The sequence below is a fragment of the Dromiciops gliroides genome, chromosome 3 (assembly GCF_019393635.1).
Source record: "Dromiciops gliroides isolate mDroGli1 chromosome 3, mDroGli1.pri, whole genome shotgun sequence".
In the NCBI taxonomy this organism is placed as follows: Eukaryota; Metazoa; Chordata; class Mammalia; order Microbiotheria; family Microbiotheriidae; genus Dromiciops; species Dromiciops gliroides.
This window is the reverse complement of record NC_057863.1, coordinates 162,596,616-162,618,732: the sequence shown is the minus strand read 5'-3', so window position 1 is coordinate 162,618,732 and position 22,117 is coordinate 162,596,616. Positions and strand designations below refer to the sequence as shown.

At 38.1% G+C, this 22,117-nt stretch overlaps 1 protein-coding gene across 2 annotated transcripts; it reads left to right on the top strand.

The window, feature by feature from the left end:
* Window positions 1-4,805: 4,805 nt before the first annotated feature.
* METTL21C (methyltransferase 21C, AARS1 lysine) lies at window positions 4,806-18,185 on the top strand. Of its 2 annotated transcripts, XM_043991366.1 has the most exons (6): window positions 4,806-5,005; window positions 8,612-8,739; window positions 10,846-11,056; window positions 12,006-12,160; window positions 15,652-15,769; window positions 16,201-18,185. In XM_043991366.1, exons 3-6 carry the CDS (start codon window positions 10,885-10,887, stop codon window positions 16,593-16,595), a joined length of 840 nt encoding a protein of 279 aa, XP_043847301.1. In that variant the 5' UTR covers window positions 4,806-5,005; window positions 8,612-8,739; window positions 10,846-10,884; the 3' UTR covers window positions 16,596-18,185. The 2 variants fall into 2 exon arrangements, with proteins under 2 accessions (XP_043847301.1, XP_043847300.1); XM_043991365.1 differs by lacking the exon at window positions 8,612-8,739.
* The last annotated feature ends 3,932 nt before the right edge of the window (window positions 18,186-22,117 follow it).

Sequence of the window (22,117 nt, the reverse complement as noted above, 5' to 3'; positions counted from 1 at the left end):
ATTTCTTTGGGAAAAAACCCAAAAGTGGTATTGCTGGGTCAAAGGGTATGGACAGCTTTATCGCCCTTTGGGCATAATTTCAAATTGCTCTCCAGAATGGTTGGATCAGTTCACAGCTCCACCAACAATGGATTAGTGTTCAAATTTTCCCACAGCTTCTCCAACATTTATAATTTTCCTTTTTTTTCATTTTAGCCAATCTGATAGGTGTCAGGTGGTACCTCAGAGTTGTTTTTATTTGCATCCCTCTAGTCATTAGAGATTTAGAGCATTTTTTTCATATGGGAATAGATAGCTTTGGTTTCTTCATCAGAAAACTATCTGTTCATACCCTTTGACCATTTCTCAATTGGGGAATGACTTGGGTTCTTATAAATTTGATTTAGTTCCCTATATATTTTAGAGATGAGGCCTTTATCAGAAGTACTGGCCTCAAAAATTGTTTCCCAGCTTTCTGCCTCCCTTCTAATTTTGGATGCATTGCTTCTGTTTGTACAAAAATTTTTTAATTTAATGTAATCAAAATCATCCATTTTGCATTCTATAATATACTCTATCTCTTGTTTGGTCAAAAACTGTTTTCCTACTAAAGGGTCATTTTAAAATTGCAGTGTAATTTTCTATTCTTTTCTCTCTCATCCCTCACATCTAAGCAACTGTGGAGTCCTGTTGATTCTACCTCTACCATAATGGCTCTTTTTGTAGCTTCCTCTTTACTCATTCTACTACCACCCTACTACCACCTTACACCCCACCCCATTCCTTTCTACTTGAACTAAAATAACTGGTCCATATACACTAAGGCACTCTCTTTTCTAATTCTACATTTGCACAGTTGAAAAACATTTCCCTGTAATATACCAGTTTGACTATTTCACTCCTCTGCTCAAAAGGTACAATGATGTCTCCTTATAGTCTTGTGTCGTTTGAAATTATATGGGGGTGCCTGTCTCTGTTCTAGGTTTTAAGGAAAATTAGCTGGGGATTCTAATATATTGCTACTTATAAATTAGAGGCTTTAGAATCAATTTTGGGTATTAAGCATTTATTAAATCATATTAAATGTTAGTAAAGAGAGAGCACATGGATCCAAAAATTCAGAAGCCCTAAATACCTAGGATGGAGGGGGGAGAGAGAGAGGGGCCATGTGGCTGCCTCCTTCAGCCACCCAGGCCAAGAGAACACATGTGAGACCGTAAGCTCCCTGTGGTCTGGAGGAGAGGTGACCCTTACACACTGATCAAACCTAATTGGCTGGCATCATTCAAATCCATTGGGATACTGGACTTGAGGGTGGTCCATGAGCAGTGCATGCTTAGGTCAGAGTTCACAGTTCACAGTTCCTCTGGGGGAAAGGCTTTCAGGTAGGTGTGGTTTTAATCTCTATTGTCTCTATTCAGAGTCCAACTTTACTGACTCTGGGCTGGCCCTACAAAACCAGCCAGAGTTCGTATATGTGTGTGTGTGTGTGTGTGTGTGTGGTGGGGGGAGGGGGGAAAGGGGGGGTCTCTGAGTCCTCAAACACCCCATTATTAATAATTTTCTCACAGTCTATAGTACAAAAAGTTCCTTCCTTATGACAACTAGGGACCTTGTATAGTATCAATCATATTTCACACTGTTAACATTCATTAAGAGGCAGCATGAGAAAGCCCAACCTAACTTCTAAACCACGTTCAGACCATTCTCCTTAGACAGGACAATATCTGGGTACAGTCATGGGGCAGAAAGGTAGTGTACCAAAAGGCTCATCGCTGGGGTGCATCCTAAGATATTGGACTAAATTAGAACTTACAAAGTTGAGAAAGAGATGCATGATCTATTATTTGTAACACTGTCTGGCCACAGTATCTGCTAGGATCTCAAGGAAACTGGCCTGTACAAGGAATACCATTTTGCAATTGGACAAGTTTTTCAGGCATGAAGGGAGATGGAGAGAGATCCCATACATTTTAGAAAAATATTGCAAGCCCCTAGAAAGAAGCAATTCAAGTACTGTAGAGCTACAGTAAAGATAACACAAGATCTAGCATCTTCTACATTAAAGGACCAGAGGGCATGGAGTATGATATTCTGGAGGGCAAAGGAACTGGGATTACAACCAAGAATCACCTACCCAGCAAAACTTTGTATAATCTTTCAGGGGAAAAAAATGGGACTTCAATGAAAAAAGGGACTTTCAGGCATTTGTGACAAAAAGACCTGAACTGAATAGAAAATTTGTCTTTCAAATACAAAACCCTAGAGAAGCATAAAAAGGAAAACAGGAAAAAGAAACCATGTGGGATATTAAAAGGTTAAACTGTTTACATTCCTACATGGGAAGATAATACTTCTAACTCATAAGAACTTGCTCAGCATTAGGGCAGCTGAAAGGAATATACTTAGAGGGCACAGGTGTGAATTGAATATGACAGGATGATATCTGTATTTTTTGTTTATCCTTTTTTTGTGTGTGGAGCAGGCAGGGTGGGGTGGCTTATGTCTCGGGCCAGATTTGGGCTCAGGGCTTCCTGGGTCCAGGGCTGGTGCTTTGTCCACTGTGCCACCTAACTGACCTAGCATGACATCTTTAAAATAAAGTTAAGGGGTAAGAAGAATGCACTAGAAGAAAGGGAAAGGGAGAAGTGAAAGGTGGTAAAGTAGTTCACATAAAAGAAACAAGGAAAAGCTTATGGAGTGGAGGGGAAGATAGGGAAGGGGCAGGGGAGTGAGTGAGCCTTACTCTCATCAGAATTGGCTCAAAGAGGGAATAACATACACACTCAAGTGGGTATAATAATGTATTTTGCCCTGAGGGAAAGTGGGAGGGGAAGGGAAAAAGGGGAGGAAAGTCAAAGGAAGGGAGGGCAGATTGGGGGAGGGGGCAGTAAAAAGCAAAACACTTGTACAGCTAGGTGGCACAGTGGATAAAGCACTGGCCCTGGATTCAGGAGTACCTGAATTCAAATCTGGCCTCAGACACTTGACACTTACTAGCTGTGTGACCATGGGCAAGTCACTTAACTCTCATTGCCCTGCAAAAAAACAAACAAACAAACAAAGCAAAACACTTTTGAGAAGGGATAGGGTGAAGGAAGATAGAAAATAGAGTAAATATCAAGGGGAGGGTAATACAGTTAGCAATAGTATCTGTGAAAGAAATGATGAGCAAGATGCTATCAGAAGGACTATGAAAAATGCAAACCATCAACAGAGAAGGAACTGATGGTATCTGAATACAAATTGAAGTATAATTTTATTTGTTAGTTCCTCTTTCTAAAGTTATTTTGTCTGTTTTCTTTCACTACCTGACTAATGTGGAGATGTTTTGCATGACTGCACATGTATGACTTGTATTGAGTTGCTTGATTTCTTGGGGAGGGTTGAGGAGGAAGGGAGGAAGATGTTTTGAAACACAAAGTTTTGAAAAATCAATGTGAAAAAAAATTTTTTGCATGTAACTTGGGGAAAATTCTAAATAAAAAATAAATTAAAAAAATAAAGGATAGGGGCAGCTAGGTGGCACAGTGGATAGAGCACTGGCCCTGAAGTCAGGAGGACCTGAGTCCAAATCCGGCCTCAGACACTTCACACTTACTAGCTGTGTGACCCTAGGCAAGTCACTTAACCCCAATTGCCTCACCAAAAAATAAAATAAAATAAAATAAAGGATAAAAAAACCAACAAAAAAAAATAAAGGATACATCTCCTTTCTTTATGCCACACTTGATGCTAGAAAGCAGGAGCTCACAAAACAAAGTTATCTCTATAGTTGCATTTATCCAGGAAAGGGAAAACTGATGGGCATAAGGAGTGCTCATCTTGTACCAATGTTGGGTAGATCCTAAATGGAAGATCCGTTAGAAAACACGGACAAGAATCATACTGAATAAGAGGCACTGGTGGGCTATAATCTGCACTAATGGAGAGAATACATATGCAAATGAAAGCAAATACCCATGAAATTTTTAAAGTATATACATGTGTGTGCAATATTTTTTTTCAATTGGCTTTTTTTCTTCTTTATTTTAAAAGCAAGCCCAGGACAGGATGATGCCTTTTTCATTTTAGTGACAGGTATAGCTGGCACCTAGTGGACAGATAGGAGAACTGCAGACACTAAGAATAGAAAGTTTTAGCTCTGGAGGGAAAAGAATAAAACAGAATTAGTAGCTATTTGACATTTATTCAGCACTGATGAAGTGCCCAGTTCCAGAATATGTAACATGAAGAAACATATCTGACTCTCTATGCAAGAAGCATACAATGGGAGAAAAGAGATAAGAAAGAAGGGAAGCAGTAAGTGGGGCATGGATAGAAGGTATAGGATTTTATATTTCTTAAAATTAAATTAATTCCAGGGTCATTTAATTCTAAAACTAAAAATATTCAATAAATATATTTTTATTATATGTAAATAATCATTATTTAAAATTTAATTTTTCATATCTATTAGGCTTTCGTTCTAAGGCTCTTCTCTTTTCCTAAATGAAGAAACTTTTCCCCATTATTGCCTCTCATTTGCCAAAAACAAAAACATAACTGCAGGAACTGCAGGAAGTTCCTGTCTGTAATACACTGGTTTATCTCTGGTTTTCTCAGCCAGTGTCTATTTACCAGCGCCTTGGACTCATTGCTCTCTTTTAGCCAGCCACAGGATCTTTTCAGGCTATCTGAAAGCTTGGCGAGCCTTCCCTACTCTCGTCTCCCTTCCCCACCCCCACCCCCAGCCCCAAAGGAAACAACGGAAGTTTTTCAAACCACATCTCAGCAACTGTGAGAGAACAATTCCCTTTCTGGGTCTTTAGAGAGAGATTCTCGTTTGCATTGCAAGACCTACATTAAGAAGTGTAACATAGTAACTTCCCTGTAAGAGCTGGTGGGTAATGCTACCCTAAATAGAACAAACTCCCACTGGCTGGCTTTTGTGCAAGAACTAATTCTTTCAGGTGCAGATCTATATAAAAACTCAGAGGGGATTGAAGGATGCACAGGCAACCTCAAACCTGTTCTGATGCAGAAGGTAATGACAACACCCCTCTTAAACTAACAACTTGGAATAATTGTTCTAAGCACTAACCTTTCAGATCGAGTCTCTTAAACGGTGAAATTGACCTTGTAAACTGATAATATGGGACTAATACTTAGCAAAGGAGGGTCAGCAGTTAGTTTCTCAGCTGCTTTTCAGCGGCTTATCAATGTACACCTGACTTTGGAAATGGAAAATAAATTTCACGTATCATTGAATATGATGGGAGAGGAAGTTATTCTTTCATTCTGCTATAGCAATAGTCTCTTAAATGGTCCTTTCTTCATTGAAATGCGATTTAAGAATTTGTATGCATTTTTTGGACAGTCGTCCCATTGTGATGAATGGGATATTTATTCTTGACTCTAATTTGAATATCTATTTTTTAAAAAAGTTTTAGGATGGGGGAAACAGAATTAGTAGTTTTAAAAATATTTATTAAGCATGGTAAAGTTCTCAATTCTGGAATATATAACATAGAGAAGCACATTTGACTCTATACAAATCAGCATACAATCTGAGGGAGGGGGAAGATACAAAAGGGGAAGCAGGGAAAGGGGCTATGGAAAGAATGTGTAGAATTTTATACTTGTTAAAGTTAAATTAACTCTAGAGACTTGGATTTGATGACTTTGTGAATTTAAACAAATAAACACTCTACTTGATTAACCCCTTCCTGAAGCAGGGTTCAACAATTTGTCCTCTACAACTATAGAGGAAGGAATACTCTTTTGCTAAAGAGTTAATTGGGGGGGGGCAGCTAGGTGGCACAGTGGATAGAGCACCGGCCCTGGATTCAGGAGGACCTGAGTTCAAATCTGACCTCAGACACAACACTTACTAGCTGTGTGACCCTGGGCAAGTCACTTAACCCTCATTGCCCTGCAAAAAAAGGGATGGTCTGACTGGTGAGAGAAATGGGCAGGACGATCAATTCACATGTCTGTCAATGTTAAAGTATTTTTCAAGCAATTTTTAAGTACTGTGGAGTTAGTGTTGGTTCACATATTATATAATATGTTATTTCTACATAAATTGTCCAGGTATGGACCATCATTGCTACATAGTACAAAAACTGTTTTTACTGCTGAAGGAAAGGTTCCTCAATCTGTCTAGGTCTAGCACATTTTCCCCCCTAATCAATTATTTCAGCTTCTGAATCGGCAGGGTCTCTCATGATATCTATATGGGCAAGACTGAGAAATAAGGACTAGGGGATAGTTTTCCATTAATTCTAACAGCTCTTTGGTTGCTCTTCATTATTTGTCTTTACTATGGTCATATTCATGCCAGATAAAAGTAGGGCAGTATTCTTTTAAAAAGGATTTCTGGCTTTTCATTTGCAAGTTGTGAGGTTGTGATAGTTATCTTCTTCATTTGCACATTGAAAGGAATAAATTGATTTCTAAATACCTGGGCTTCTTGACAGGCTACTCTCCTTTATAAGTCATCCTAGTGTTTTCCACAGAACCAGTGTCCTTAGATGGATTTGGCAATGGTTGAATGGCTCATCCCCAAGGTGGTTTTTTAAAGATTGTCCACATAAAGATGGATCGATCTTTTCTTGTTCTCAATAGTGGTCCAGGGAATCTGTCTTTGGCTTAATTCTATTCAAATTTTTTATCAATAATTTGGATGAAGACATAGATTGCATATGCATCAAATTTGCAGATAATACAAACAGTAGCCAGAAAAGATATTGACGGGCAAAGGTGACTAATTGAATGTGAAAAAAAAAATTAATAGAGAGAAATACAAAGACCTTCATTCCAGTTAAAAAAAAAATTATATACACACACACACACACACACACACACACACACAATACACCTCATAAATTTAAAAAATGCTATTGTTACAGGAGAAATAGATGGTGAGAGTTCTTTACAACTCTCCACACACAATCCAATTAGAATAAAATGGTCTTTTATTTTGGGTGCTGGAGAAAGTGACCAAGACTGAAGTCAAAGACTTTGCCTGGAGGGGAAGGGATGGCTTAGAGACATCTTTCTCAACCAGAAGAGAGGCCAAAGCTTTTATAGAGGAAGGATGGGGGGGAGGAGAATAGGGTGACCATCTGACAATGGAAAGTTCTCTTTGGTGGTGGGGAAAGCTTGAATGAGGGGGTGGGATGTTTTTTTGGAAAGTTAGTCCTGACCTCTGGAGTTACCTCTGTCTCCTAGCTCAGATAATAGCACCTAACTGATTTTCTTGCTATAGAATTTAATCTCCCCTAACTTCTTAGGTGTGTTCCTCCTGACATCTAGCTGGGCAGTTTAAACTTTAATAGTCCCTTAATTCTTCCATATGTCCCAATACCCATGTCACTACCTATATTCCCCTGGGTAGTTAACTTAAGGTCTCTAGGCTCATTTCCATAGCTATATAAAATGAGCTAGTCAGACTATATGATGCTTAGGGTTCCTTCCAACTCCAAATCCTAGGTGCTTCAATATATGAAAGACTATCATTTGTTTAGAGAGATTAGATTTATTTTACATGATCCCAGAGTACATAATCTAGGAGCTATGGTTAGAAGTGGCAAAGAGTGAGACTGTGACTTGATATAAGTAGCAACTTCCTAATACTTAGAACTGCCCAAAAGTGGAATGGTCTGCCTTAACAGGTAAATAATTCCTCACAATTCGAGGTCTTCCAGTGAGTGGGATATGTAGTGGACTTGAGTCAGTTCAGACTCTGAGGCTGGGGTCTGGAAAGTACCCAGCCTCCAGTCCCTGTTATTGCTAGAGCATTCTTTCCAAATTCTATCCCATTGCTAAAACACACCTCCCAGGGACAGCTAGATGGCACTTTGGTAAAGCACCAGCCCTGGATTCAGGACCTGAGTTCAAATCTGGCCTCAGACACGTGACACTTACTAGCTGTGTGACACTGGGCAAGTCATTTAACTCTCATAACCCCACCCAAAAGACCAAACAAACAAACAAAACACACACACACACACACACACACACACACACACACCCCTCCCCCCTTGTTCTGTGGTCAAGCAGGAGAGCTGTCTCCTATTAGTGCAAACCCCTCACTGGTACCACCCCTCCCTTTTTGCATTCCAAAGCCCCTGGCTCCTGGAGTGGTAACTCCTCCCTTCTTCCCACTTGCCCCTTCTTACACGGGTGGAGTGGTTTCATCCTTTCCCTCTCCCCTTTGGTTTCACAACCACCTGCACCCTTTTCCCCTCCCCTTCCCCCAGCTCTAGGACCTAGCTGAACATGCATCCATACCTTGATCACAAGCCCAGGATGGGACAGGATAGGATATTAGATTGTGAACCCACCCTGTGCACGAGGGGACTGCCCCCTCAAATTTTCTATAAAAACCCAACTCATGAACTCATAGGCCGGCTCCTCATTCCTTGCATGAGGTCGCCCATTCTTATGAGAATGAAATAAATCTCTCTCTGCTTGACTTGGTGGTCTTCTCGGATTATTTGGGTAAACTGAAGTAATTGTCTCATACACCAGTAAGAGATGTTTAGAGGGGTGTATTGCTTAGACATAAATTGGACTAGATGACTTCTAAGGTCTCTTCCAACTCTGAGATTATGTGCTTTTATGTTCTATGTTCTATGTTCTACAGGGTTTGTCAGTTATCAATCAATAAGCATTTGCTAAGCATCCACTATGGGCTGGGCACTGAGCAAAGTGCAGGGGAGACAGACAAAAGTGTCAAAGTTCCTGTCCTCGAGGACCTTAACATCATTTTGGGTGAGAAAACATGTACATATACACAAAATACATGAAAGATTACTTTTGGGTGCATACCAGCTGCTGATGGCAATCAAGAAAAGCTTTATGTGGATGGTTTGAGCTGAGTTTTAAAGGAAAGTAGGGCTGAGACAGAGGTGATAAGGGAATGCATTCGAATGAGGGAAGATAGCTAAGGCAATAACATAAAAAAGGGAAATGGAGTGTACTGTGTAAAAACCAGAGGTCAGTTTGACTTGACAATAGGGTATGGGAAGGAGAATGGTATAAGGCTGGAGTCAGATTGTAAAGGTCTTTAAATGTCAATTGTAGGAGGAGTTTGTATTTGATCTTAGAAGTAACAGTCATTGGATTTTGTTGAGTGACTTGGTTTAGGAAATTTACTTTGGCATTTATGTGGAGAATGGATTTGAGAGGAGAAAGACCAGAAGGAGGAAGACCAATTAGAATATTATTGGAAACATTGGCATCTGCTTAATGACCTAGGAAAAGTAAAAACAGTATGTAGAATTATCATCATCAGGAGTGCACTCATGGTGTGGAACAGATAAGATAAAAATTAATTGTCTTTAAAACTTCTAGAATTATTTGGCTGTTCCATTCTGCCAGTATCAGTGAAAAGTAGCAAGGAAGTAAGAGAAAGGTGAAAGATAATCCATACTAGAAATGGCATTAGTCTCTTTTTCTATACTAATTGTACACAATATTTGGCATTGCTCACCAGTGTTCAGGTAGGAGTAAAGCATTTTGGATGATCCCCAAATTGACCAATTTTTGAGAATACTTTGACAGCTCTCAGAAATCAATCTGAAACTAACATCCAACCATATTTCTTCCTCTAATTCATAAAGAAATAACAAGAGGCTTTACCAAAGTCAAGCGTCAGTCAAAAGCTGAGATCCAGGAGTAAATATGCCCATTGTCATATAGTTAATATGTAGTAGAACATAGGTCCTTTTACTACAAATTCAGCTCTGAGAGTTCATCTCTTTTAAACTAAGCCTAGCTAGGTGGTGCAGTGGATAGGGGACTAGCCCTGGAATGAGGAAGACCTGAATTCAGATCTGACCTCAAACACATACTAGCTCTCTCACCTCGTGCAAGCTGCTGTGGAGATTTAAAGATATTTGCACACTGTCTGGCACATAGCAGGAACTTAGTAAATGCTTCCTTCCTTCCTTTCTTCTGACTTCACGTTGTGGATGAGCGGTGGAATCCTAAGAAATTAATTGGGTTGCTCAAGATCACAAAGGTAAAAAGTAACAGAGCAGGCATTTGAACATAGGTAGGTCCTCTGATTGCTAATAAAGTACTCTTGGGCAGGATCACTAAACCACACCACTTCAAACCTCTTGAATTAGGTTCTTAGATTGGAATATATCATAGATGAAAGGCTTCATGCTAGAAGGGACCTTGGCAAACATCTTGTCCAACCTTCTCGTTTTATAGAAAAGGAAACTGAGGTCTAGGGAAGGGAGTGAAGGGAAGGGAAGAAGCATTTATAGAGCACCTACTATATGCCAGACACTGTGCTAAGCACTTTACAAATACTGTTTCCTTTGATCCTAACCACAAACTCTAGGAAGTAGATGCTGCTGTTATCCCCATTTTATAAATGAGCAAATTGAGGGTCAGAGAGGTGAAGTGTCTTGCTCAGGGTCACAGAGCTAGTAAGTATCAGAGCCCAAATCTGAAGTCAAGTTCAGTTTTTGAACTCAAATCTTCCTGACTCCAGGCATAGTGTTTTTTTTGTTTTTTTTGTTTTTCTAGTGAGGCAGTTGGGGTTAAGTGACTTGCCCAGGGTCACACAGCTAGTAAGTGTTAAGTGTCTGAGGCCGGATTTGAACTCAGGTACTCCTGATTCCAAGGCCAGTGCTCTATCCACTGCGCCATCTAGCTGCCCCCAGGCATAGTGTTTTATTCACTGCACTACAAAGCTGTCTCTGTGTTTTGAACCTCAATACATTGTACACTGTACAAATCCATGTTCTCAATAGGGGATTCTCCAACAGGAAAATATGGACTTTCCCACTTCTATGTAAACTGTTTGAAGACTTATCTCTGCAGGTTCACAAAAATATGTATTTGATTTGTGCTTCATTTCAGCTTTTTACCTAGGAATTTCCCCTCTAGCCTGGTCAGATTATGGATGTGTGTTCAAGTTCCGCTAAGTACCCTGTGTTGCTGGAAGAAACAAAAACAGAGGACAATAAAGACGAATCTCACATCAAGTTCCCAGAAAATGAATTCATTCCCAAGTCACAGGAGAAAGTTGTTCATTCCCAAGTTACAGGAGAATGCCCTGACACTAGAAAAGGTAATATATCCTATGAGATAATTACATTATCATTTGAATGCTGGTATAATTAGCATGGAAGGTACACTTGTAATCTTTTTCAGGGCTTGGATGATAATTTTATTATTTTAATTATTATAGAGGCTCCATTAGGAGCCTTCTTCAACCATGAACTGCTCCCAGGAGTGTGGAAGCTTTTTATAGGTCCAGAGGACTTGAGGAAGAACCAGACCAGGCTGGAACTCTAGGCTAGATAGGCCTTTTCTTAACTTTCTGAACTCCACGTGTTCTCCTTTTACTAATACCTAGTATGCTTAAATAAATGCTTAATGCCCAAAGACTGTGCTAAAGCTTCTAATTTAAGGCGACCATACATTTAGATTTTATACATCACAGGGCCTAGATTGGATACTGTTTCAGTAACTACTTCTATTTGGGTAGATTCAAAAAATGTATTCATTCTCCAGCTGACAAGCAGACATAGAAACAAATCTCTACAACATATGTGAAGTGCTTTTCAAACTGTAAAGCTCTAAGTCAATATCGATAGTTATTGTTACTATCTTTCATTTAAGTCTAACCAATAGTAATTAGTGAACATATTATTAACCCTTTTCTATTCAGGACTTTTACTTGGACCCATTTGCTGTGCAAACTCACTCAAGTCTTCAGCTATCAGAAAAGAGTAGCTGCTTGAAATTGTATATATGTTGGAAAGGGGGTTTGAGGTGTTGGATAGAGATCTAAGAGATCTTTCTGGATAACTTGGGTTTTTGCATATCCAAATATTCACATACATAGATATTTCACGAATCCAGCTATAATGGGCTATATAAATAAATCTGGGTTTCAGACTGGCATTAAGTAGCTTTCCTCTATCTTTAGAGAAGTACTTTGAAAAGTATTTTCTACTGTAACAATTATTGCACCATTGCAAATAATAAGGTACATTTTCTTTTTTCATCCACAGATTTCAATGATGCAGGATCCTCTTCTCTTCCTAATCTACAGAAACTTCTTCCTACGAATTATAACAGTTATACTAAAGAACATTATTCATATGCAGGAAAGAATATTATTATTCAAGAATCAATAGAGAGCTATGGAGCTGTAGTATGGCCAGGTGTAAGTTGTTAACTTTATGATTACGTTTTAAAAAAATACATAAAGACACTATATTTGTCATATATATTTACCATATGCATGTATGTCTGTGACCTCTCTCTCTCTCTCTCTCTCTCTCTCTCTCTCTCTCTCTCTCTCTCTCTCTCTCTCTCTCTCTCTCTCTCTCTCAGAGAGGAGAAAGGAGAAGCATTTATTACTTACTTTGCACCAGAAACTGTGCTACTATGGCCCTGTAGGACAGAATGTCTTTACTTCAAAATGCCTTTGTAGTAGAAAAATAAGTGTGTTTACCTTGTCAGAAAACTTGAAAATGTAGAGATTAACAATGCCTTGCTATGTTTACGACAATATACTTAACCAGCATATTGGTGCCTCAGTATCCTAAGATGCATAAAAGAAGGCTCCTTGTTAAGTTCAAAAACACTTCTAAGTGAATCCAAATTTCAAAATTCTACTCTGTGAATAGTCACATAATTTTGGGTTGGAAAGAACCTTAAAAGCCATCTTCATTTTAGGAATGAAGAAGCAATGAAGTGACTATCCCAAGATTAACTGGGTAGTACGTTGAAAACTGGGATTTGAACTAAGGTCCTCTGACTCCAAATATAGTCCTTTTTCCTCTAAACTAGTGAATTTGATGTACTATTAAATCAGTCAGTTTTACAAGTTGCTTGTGGCAAAGACAAGAGTGTTTAATATCTTGGGAGGAGAAATGCTTTCAAACTATGGCTCAAACCTGTTAGCAGTTGGATAATATAAAGAAGAGCATATACATCTTTTAAACTAAATACCTCTAAAACTCTGAAGAGGGGGAGAAGAGGCAGACAAAAAATGGATATATATTTATGATTTCCTTTATACCAGGATATTGTTTTGAGCATACAAATAAACAGAATATGAATGATTTTGTTAAATATGTTATTAAAATAGTGTTGATTATTTCAGATGTAGAATAGTTCAGATAATGTCATCTCAGTTACATAAAATTTTGAAAAGTAAATGAGGTCAAGAAGCATTTAAAATACAAACTCTTCTTTAGAAATTAAGTTGTTCAGTTCTGTATGACTCTCTGTGACCCCATTTGGGGTTTTCACAGCAAAGATGCTAGACTAGTTTGCCATTTCCTTCCCCAACTCATTTTACAGATGAAGAAACTGAGGCAAACAGGGTTAAGTGACTTGTCCAGAGTCACCTAGATCTAATAAGTGTTTGAGTCTGTATTTGAACTCAGGAAAATGAGTCTTTGTGACTTGGGGCCCAGCACTCTAGCACTCTGCCCACTTACCTACCCCTTGGAAATTAAAGAAATTGCCCAATTTGACCCCAGCCTACACTTTGATTATAGGTTACTCCCTCTCACATAGTCTTCACTCTATTTAAATTGAACTGTTTGTTGCTCACCACAACATTCCATCTCCAGCCTCTACATCTTTGAATAGGGTTCCCATACTTGAATAATCTTCTTTTAGCTCCCTTCAAGGATCAATTACCACCCACTGCAAGAAGTTTTGCTCAACTTTCCCAGTTATTAATGTGCCCTTCCCCCAAATTACTGTGCATTTTTTTGGGAATGGAAGTGTATTTGTATCCTCAGCTAATCTAGCATGGGGCCAGGCACATACTAAACACTTAATAAATATTTGCTGATTCACCTAGAATGTATACAAATGACATTTAAAATATAATGTTCTCGGGGCAGCTAGGTGGCACAGTGGATAGAGTACTGGCCCTGGAGTCAGGAGGACCTGAGTTCAAATCCAGCCTCAGACACTTAACACTTACTGGCTGTGTGACCCTGGACAAGTCGCTTAACCCCAATTGCCTCACCAAAACCAAACCAAAACAAAACAAAATATCATGCTGTCTTTAAGGGAGAGAGAATCTATACTACTGATTTCACTGGTATAGGGTGCCTGGGATGGATACTCCTACAATGCAGAGCAACAACTGTTTTGCAACTTTTAGAAAGTTTTCTTGGGGTACTGAATTGCTCAGGACCACAAAACCACCGTGTCAAGAGATACATCTCATTCCCAGGTCTATCTGACTCTGAGGCCAGTCTTTTGTCTCCTCCGGCTTCATACAGCTCAATTTATTGCTTTTAAATCTTGATGCCTCTTAAAAGGTATTTTATACTTCAATATTATCCTGATATTTCCCTCCTTACAAACTCCTTTATTCTAAGGTAGGGCTACCCTGCAAAAAGAAACCTCATAGAAATCTCCACTGAACCTTATATTAATGTAATTACAAAATGATCACAATAACTTTGTGATTTGATGGTGTAAATATTATTCATAGTGTTATGGGCGAGGAAGCTGAAGCTCAAAGAGCTTTAAATGACTTGTCGATTTTATACAGTTAAGTTTAAAACTGGGATTTGAATTTAGGTTTTCTGACACAAAGTCTAGTATACTTCCTTCCACATCATGCTGTTTCTCTACTCTGCATCAATACGAATTAAAAAAAAAAATGGAGGGGGAGGGGGGTCTTGGAAAAGTTCTATGTGGACCAATTTATATATGGTTACTAAATGACTATTTTAAAAAAAGCAGATTTTTCTACATCCAATCCAATTCTAATAATATAGTATAAGAGGTAAGTTACTAAAAAAAAGTTTATAGTAAAATATTTAGAACAATTTGGGAATAACTATGACCAACCAAAATTAATTACTTCTATTTAGCATCAAAACTTACTTTGTAGGAACCAAGGGAATTTGATGATCCTTTAAATCCTTGGGCATTGCTTTAAATAGTAGTATTACCATAAAGAATATTACAGGACAGATTTCTTTGCCACCTTTATTTCTAAGATTCTATAGTAGAATGATACCTTTTAGATCTTTAAAAGGATACTAGATTTGGAATCAGAATGCCAGGGTTTGAATTCTTTTGCCATCTACTAACCCGGTGATTTAAAAAAAATTTTTTTTTTCAGGCCAATGAGGGTTAAGTGACTTGCCCAGGGTCACACAGCAAAACAAGTGTCAAGTGTCTGAGGCTGGATCTGAACTCAGGTCTTCCTGAATCCAAGGCCAGTGCTCTATCCACTGAGCCACCTAGCTGCCTCCTCCCCTGTAATTTTTTGCAAGTCAGTATCTGTGCCTCAGTTTTCACATCTGTAAAATGGGGCTGGAAGGACTAGCTCAGTCAAAATCACCTCAAGTTCTAAGTTAATGATCCTATAATCCTAATTTTCAGTAGCTGTCAAATTCTATATTCAGAGAACTTTAAGATTCCATACTTAGGTAATTTGGAACTGGAAAGGATATTTAAGATCCATATATTCCAAATCTTTTTTAACACATGAAAAGATTGGAGCCCAAACAATTTCATAGGTTCATAGATTTTAAATTCGGTAAGGATCTTGGAGGAAGTCCAACCTTATTAGAATGGAGAAACTGGGACCTTGTGAGTTGAAATGGCTTGCTCCCATAGCTAAGACTAGAGCTTGGTTGTGTCTAACTGCAATATTTTACTATTTCTTAGGCTGTAGCTTTGTGTCAATATTTGGAACAACATAGTGAAGAACTCAAACTTCAAGGTGCTACAGTAATTGAAATTGGGGCTGGACCAGGCCTTGTGTCAATTGTGGCTAGTCTATTAGGTCAGTACATTGAATTACTTTATAGCTCTTCTAAACTTATGGTTATTCCACAAATATAGGAATTCTTCAGTGTTTTAGAATTCCTATTCATATTAACTTAAGAAAGTGCTAAGACTCTTAAACATTTGTGCCACTTTTGCAACACAGAATTTGTTCTGAGGAAAGAAAATGTGATGAAAATGACTGAGATAAAGGAAAAAGCAAAGTCATAGAGACATCTATACAAAGACATTTACAAAATATTGACCAGTCAATGAAAACATGGCTATACCTGGCTATGTTCTAACCTTGCCATACCAGTATAAAACTTAGTAAGAGTATGAAACCATGTCTTTTATTTTCTTTATATTTACCCAGAGCGTCTAGTATAATTGCCCATAGACACAAAACATTACTTCTAATTGTTGACTGTCTATTTTTTTCTTTCTTAGGAGCACAGGTGACAGCAACTGATCTTCCTGATGTTCTAGGAAACCTCCAATACAACATTTTGGAAAATATACACAACTGTACAGTGCACCAACCTGAAGTGAGAAAACTAGTGTGGGGGGAAGATCTTGAACTGAATTTCCCTAAGTCAGCTTATTATTACGATTTCATTTTAGCTACCGATGTGGTGTACCACCATTACTTTCTCGATAAACTGCTGACCACAATGATACATTTGTGTCAGCCAGGAACAGTGTTGCTCTGGGCAAACAAATTCAGATTCAGTACAGATTATGAATTTTTGGAAAAATTCAAGCAGATTTTCAACACAACACTACTTGCTGAATTTCCAGAGTCAACAGTCAAGCTTTTTAAAGCAACACTAAAATGGGATTAAAATAATATGGGGGTGGGAGGGGCAGCTAGGTGGAGCAGTGGATAGAGCACCGGCCCTGGAGTCAGGAGTACCTGAGTTCAAATCCGGCCTCAGACACTTAACACTTACTAGCTGTGTGACCCTGGGCAAGTCACTTAACCCCAATTGCCTCACTAAAAAAAAAAAAAAAACAAAAAAACCCACCAAAAACAAAATAATATGGGGGTGGGGAAAGGCATCATGTTAGTATGCCTTTTGAAGCAGAAGCTGATGCATTCATTACATTTGAGGCCAAACAGAAATACATAAGAAATCAAAATGAATTTAAGTATTAAGTCTTTAAAATACTTAACTTCAGGGCAGCTAGGTGGCGCAGTGGATAGAGCACCAGCCCTGGAGTCAGGAGTACCTGAGTTCAAATCTGGCCTCAGACATTTAACACTTACTAGCTGTGTGACCCTGGGCAAGTCACTTAACCCCAATTGCCTCACTAAAAAAAAAAAAATTAAAAAATAAAAATAAAATACTTAACTTCAGAAACTGTTATACCAAATTTTATATCTATGTATTTATGTATAGCTACACCAAATTTTATACTAAAGAAATCATGAATATTACATATTTTGAAATAGTAATGTATACTTAATGTATATTCATATTGCAAGTACGAACTCATTTTATTGACTTTATCCTCATATATTAGAAATAAATGTCCCCGAATTATTAGAATCACATCTAGCTTATGTCTTTAAAATGACTGAAAACATGAAATAATATAGGGCAAAGATATTACAAACATTAGGTTAATATAAAACTGCCAAATTCTTTGCAAATTTGACCAGAATATGGTCAACTCTTTTTGAAACCCCAAATTCAAGAAGCTTTAAAATATACTATTTCACACTAAATTTGTAGTGTAATGGAAACACGTATTTGTTAAATGATGCATTTACTCAATAACCTAAGTCTAAGTAATTACTAAGATTAATGCAAAACTCTTAGGGCAATGAGGATATGGGAAATAACTATAGCTGCTAGGAACAATGATGCTTTTAACTCTGCTATAACACCAAGTTATACTAAATTAGTATACTTTTGTTAGACGTATACTAATAACTTGGCGTTACAGCTTAAGTTTTCTAAGTATTAGCTTGGAACAATCCTCACTAATAAGCATGCTGTATTTTCACCCTGGTCAGTTCTACTACACAGCAGGGTTCTTTTAAATTGTCAATGTATTAAATGACCCTAAAGCAGATTTGCTCATTCCACTGTTAGTATCCATACAGGTTTCATTGTGAAACTTCCTTTTCCTCCAATATTGACAGCTGAACAGAGACAGATTAAAAGGAAGAAAAAAATTATAGGTTTAATATAGTATAAAGCAATTCCAGAATAGAAAAGAAGAGGTTTTACAAGAAACCCAGAGAAAGGTTTGCCTAAGATCATTTTAGGTTAGAAACCCATGCACTATTAAGTCCATTTCAACTGTAGATAAAAATTGCTACCTGAAAAAAAAATGCAATCATGATCTGGGCACTTACAGTTTTAGATATTTTGTTATTCATAACTCATTTTTTTTGTTTTTTTTGGGGGGGGGTGGTTGCGGGGCAATGGGGGTTAAGTGACTTGCCCAGGGTCACACAGCTAGTAAGTGTCAAGTGTCTGAGGCTGGATTTGAACTCAGGTACTCCTGAATCCAGGGCGGGTGCTTTATCCACCGCGCCACCTAGCCACCCCCCATAACTCATTTTTAATTCAGCTGCTTTCCTCTATATAATTTCACTTCAACCCCTTTTGACAACTGCTCACTGCAGATGCCTCGAGTTGGGATATACTTTCTTTGTTAAAAGGAAAAGTTACATTTCTACTTGGTTGGATATAATCATAAGCTACTAGATGTTAAAACTGTATCACCATCTAACTGCTAATTGTTCCTTGTTAAAATCAGAAGACTATTTACTGAAAAAGTGGAAGGGTTGGAGAGAACCAATGAACAGCTATTATTCATATAAATATCAGGAAGTTTTATCCCATGAATGTAAAAATTCCTTTATTGGAATAAAGTCAAAACTACGTGCAAACGTACTCTAGGCCATTCTGCATCACAAATTGACATTATTCATAGGGATGTCTGGAGCCTTTCCCCCATGGACTGATATTAATACTTTATTGGAAGTGAATAAGAACTACAGGCGGGGTGTGCAGGACTCTATATACTAGGCCCAGAGGGAAGATGCAATGAGACATAGTCTTTTGTCTTCCGGGAGACTGCGGTATAGTAGGTTTGATGAGACAAATGTATAAATAAATAAATAAAATATAGAATAGAATACATAACAGGATTATACTCTATGTCATGTAGTTTCTAGGATTTTTTTTATGAGCAGTCTCAAAGCAATTACATGATTGTTTTAAGTTTTTGACACTAATCTAAGTAATAGTAATTCTAAACAACAGCAACAACAAAAAAAGTTACACATTCAACTGAATAAAAGGAATAAGATATATCACTTAGGGGGCAGCTAGGTGACACAGTGGATAGAGCACCAGCTCTGGATTCAGGAGGACCTGAGTTCAAATCCGGTCTCAGACACATGACACTTACTAGCTGTGTGACCCTGGGCAAGTCACTTAACCCCAATTGCCTCACAAAAAAAAAAAGATATATCACTTAGATTGCAAGGTAAGGTTGTATATAGCTTAAAAATACAAGTCTTAGATATTTGAGATTGCTTAGTACATTACCATCAATATTTTAGGTAGGATTTGAAACTATTGCATTCTTGACTAATTTTTACCGTATTTTAGTACTGACATTTAATATTTTATAATATATACCAATGGAATACCACTTTGGGTTTTGTAAAAATTTAGTTCACTTTTTTTTTTTTTTAAAGTGAGGCAATTGGGGTTGTGACTTGCCCAGGGTCACACAGCCAGTAAGCGTTAAGTGTCTGAGGCTGCATTTGAACTCAGGTACTCCTGACTCCAGGGCCGGTGCTCTATCCACTGCGCCACCTAGCTGCCCCTAATTTAGTTCACTTTTGAGGAAGATAATTGTTCCATAAAATATATTGGTATTGGCTGATTGGCTCTCAAGTATTTACTTCAATCCCAAATAAATTTTGCAAGATTACTTAATTCATTTCAAATATAAGGCACCTAGTGTGTGCGAAGCACTGTGTTTGTTTCTGGGAAGGTAGACAGGTATGCCTGTGATTCCAATCTTCACGGAACCTATCCAAGCCAAGTGGTAGCAAGGAGAAAGCTCCCCTTCTTTCTTGACATCAGGGCCCACAGTCTATTGTAGTTCCTAGAGTGCCACCATCCTACAGCAGCGTGCACTCAACACACTTCCACTCTTTTGATGATGGCAATATTGCATTTACTCAAAATTGTGATTTATGGTGATTTTGGCAGTTCAAAAATAATTGTGTATTTCCCTCACTCCCCAAATTGAAAAATAAAATTATTTTATAACAACCTTTGTTCTTCAAACCTTGTTATTGAAGGGAAAGGACCTTTGTCTTATTGGAAGAGAATGAACAAAGTAACCAAAGCAGACACCTAGGAGAAATGGCTGTAAGTTTTTTGCTCTGAGCATCTCAAGTCTGTGCAAGCACATAAAAGCACACCTACACCGTGCTATGATTGTTATATAAAAATCCTCACTATGGCTCCCCACTTTGCAATTTCCCAAGTCCCTTTGGTGTGCCAGCTGGAACAGATAACTTGCTTCTGTTATGAAGAAACTGGGAAAAAGTATCAGGGGTTCTCTATCTTCACTATAGTTTATGCCCAGCTGACTGCTGGGTCTGTTGGCACTTGCCAAAGTTCAGTTCTCATTTTTCTGTCTCACTTCCATACCTCTCCCTCACAGAAGCTATTTTGTAAAAGTGAAAAATTCATCATCGCCTCTTGCCTGGACTATTCCTATTTAGTTCTTCCCTGATCCCTGACCCCTGACAATGCCATTCCCCTGTGCTAGAAACTTCCGTGGTTCCCCGTTGTCTTTAGGTTAAAATACCAACTCCTTTTTTGGCTTTTGAAGCTCTTCACACAACGTATTCCAGCATATCTTCCTAATGTGATTACACATTACTCCCTCCTCCCACTCTGGACAAGCTAAACTGGCTGCCTTGTTACTGCACCTGTCTTCCATTTCCCATGGCATTGCTTTGAAGATCTAATACAAAACCCTTTTGTTAGGCATTTATGGCTTTTACAATATAGCTCCAACACATTTTTATGGAGCGATTTCACTTTATTCTGTTGTGTATACCACGTCACAGCCAAACCATCCTATTTGCTGTTCTTCACATGACATTCCTTCTCTCATTTGTCTTTCTTTGTACATGCAATTACTCCATGCCAGAATGGCCTACCTCCTGATCTTTGCCTGCCGAAACCCCTATCTCCCTTTACGCCTCAGCTCATGGGCTGCCTCCTTCAAAAGCCTTTTTAGAGTCCCTCCATTATTACTATCCTCCACCACATTGTACATCTATCTTATATAAATCTTCCATTATTTATTTTATCTGGCCTAGCACAATACAAAGTCTTGGAAGACAGGGGCTCTCCCATTTTCATACTTATATTCCAATTGAGGCAGACAGAACAAACCTTATCTCCATCTTATAGAGGTCACATGACAAGCACAATGACACAATTAGTGGTGGTACCAAGTAATAGCCTACTTCATGTTTGTTATTACATCCATCTCATGTCAAAATAGTATTTAAATTCTAATCATGAACACAGAAAGAATTAATTAGGAAAATTACCAGGAGTCATTGAGCCAATGAACCGGTGGGTTATGTTTAGTGGACAAGTAACACGTTTTGGCTCCTGGGATGCTTCTATTTGGTGTTATGGAGCCAATGGTGCTATTTTTACTTTTCGCACTGGGTTCAAAGGTGGGAATGTGGGGGGAAATAAGAGGATCTTGTACCAAAACTAGAGATGACAATTCAAAATGTGAGTGTTTCTCGTGGGGTCCTGCTTGTATTAATGAAATCCAAGGAAAGACATCAAGAGCTATACTGTTGGGGGTGGGGTTCCTTGTTTGTCCCCAAAGTTCTCTGACTCTACAACTCAGGTTTTTAGAATGCTAACTTAATGGCCTATCTACCTACTAAAAAATCGTGCTTGTAATAAAAGAATTATGTTGGTGAATACAGAATATTTTTTTATCATGATTACTTTGAGAGAAAAGAGAAAATTAAAAAGGTTTGGAATTGAAAATATGATTATAATATTACAGATTTAGAGTTAGAAGGGGACTTGAAGGTCATTTAGTCCAAACCTCTCATTTTACAGGTAAGGAAATGGAGACTCAGAAGAAACATTGTGATTTTTTTCATGAGAACATGGTTGACAGGTGTCATAGACAGGATTTCAGTATTTCAATCCTAACAAAGAACATTTCAACATAAAACACTGCACTAATAAAATTTTCCCATAGGATTTAATATATATTTTTTGCTAAGTGCTATCAGCTTTTCAAGATTTTATTTATGAAAAATTAAGACCAACTTGAA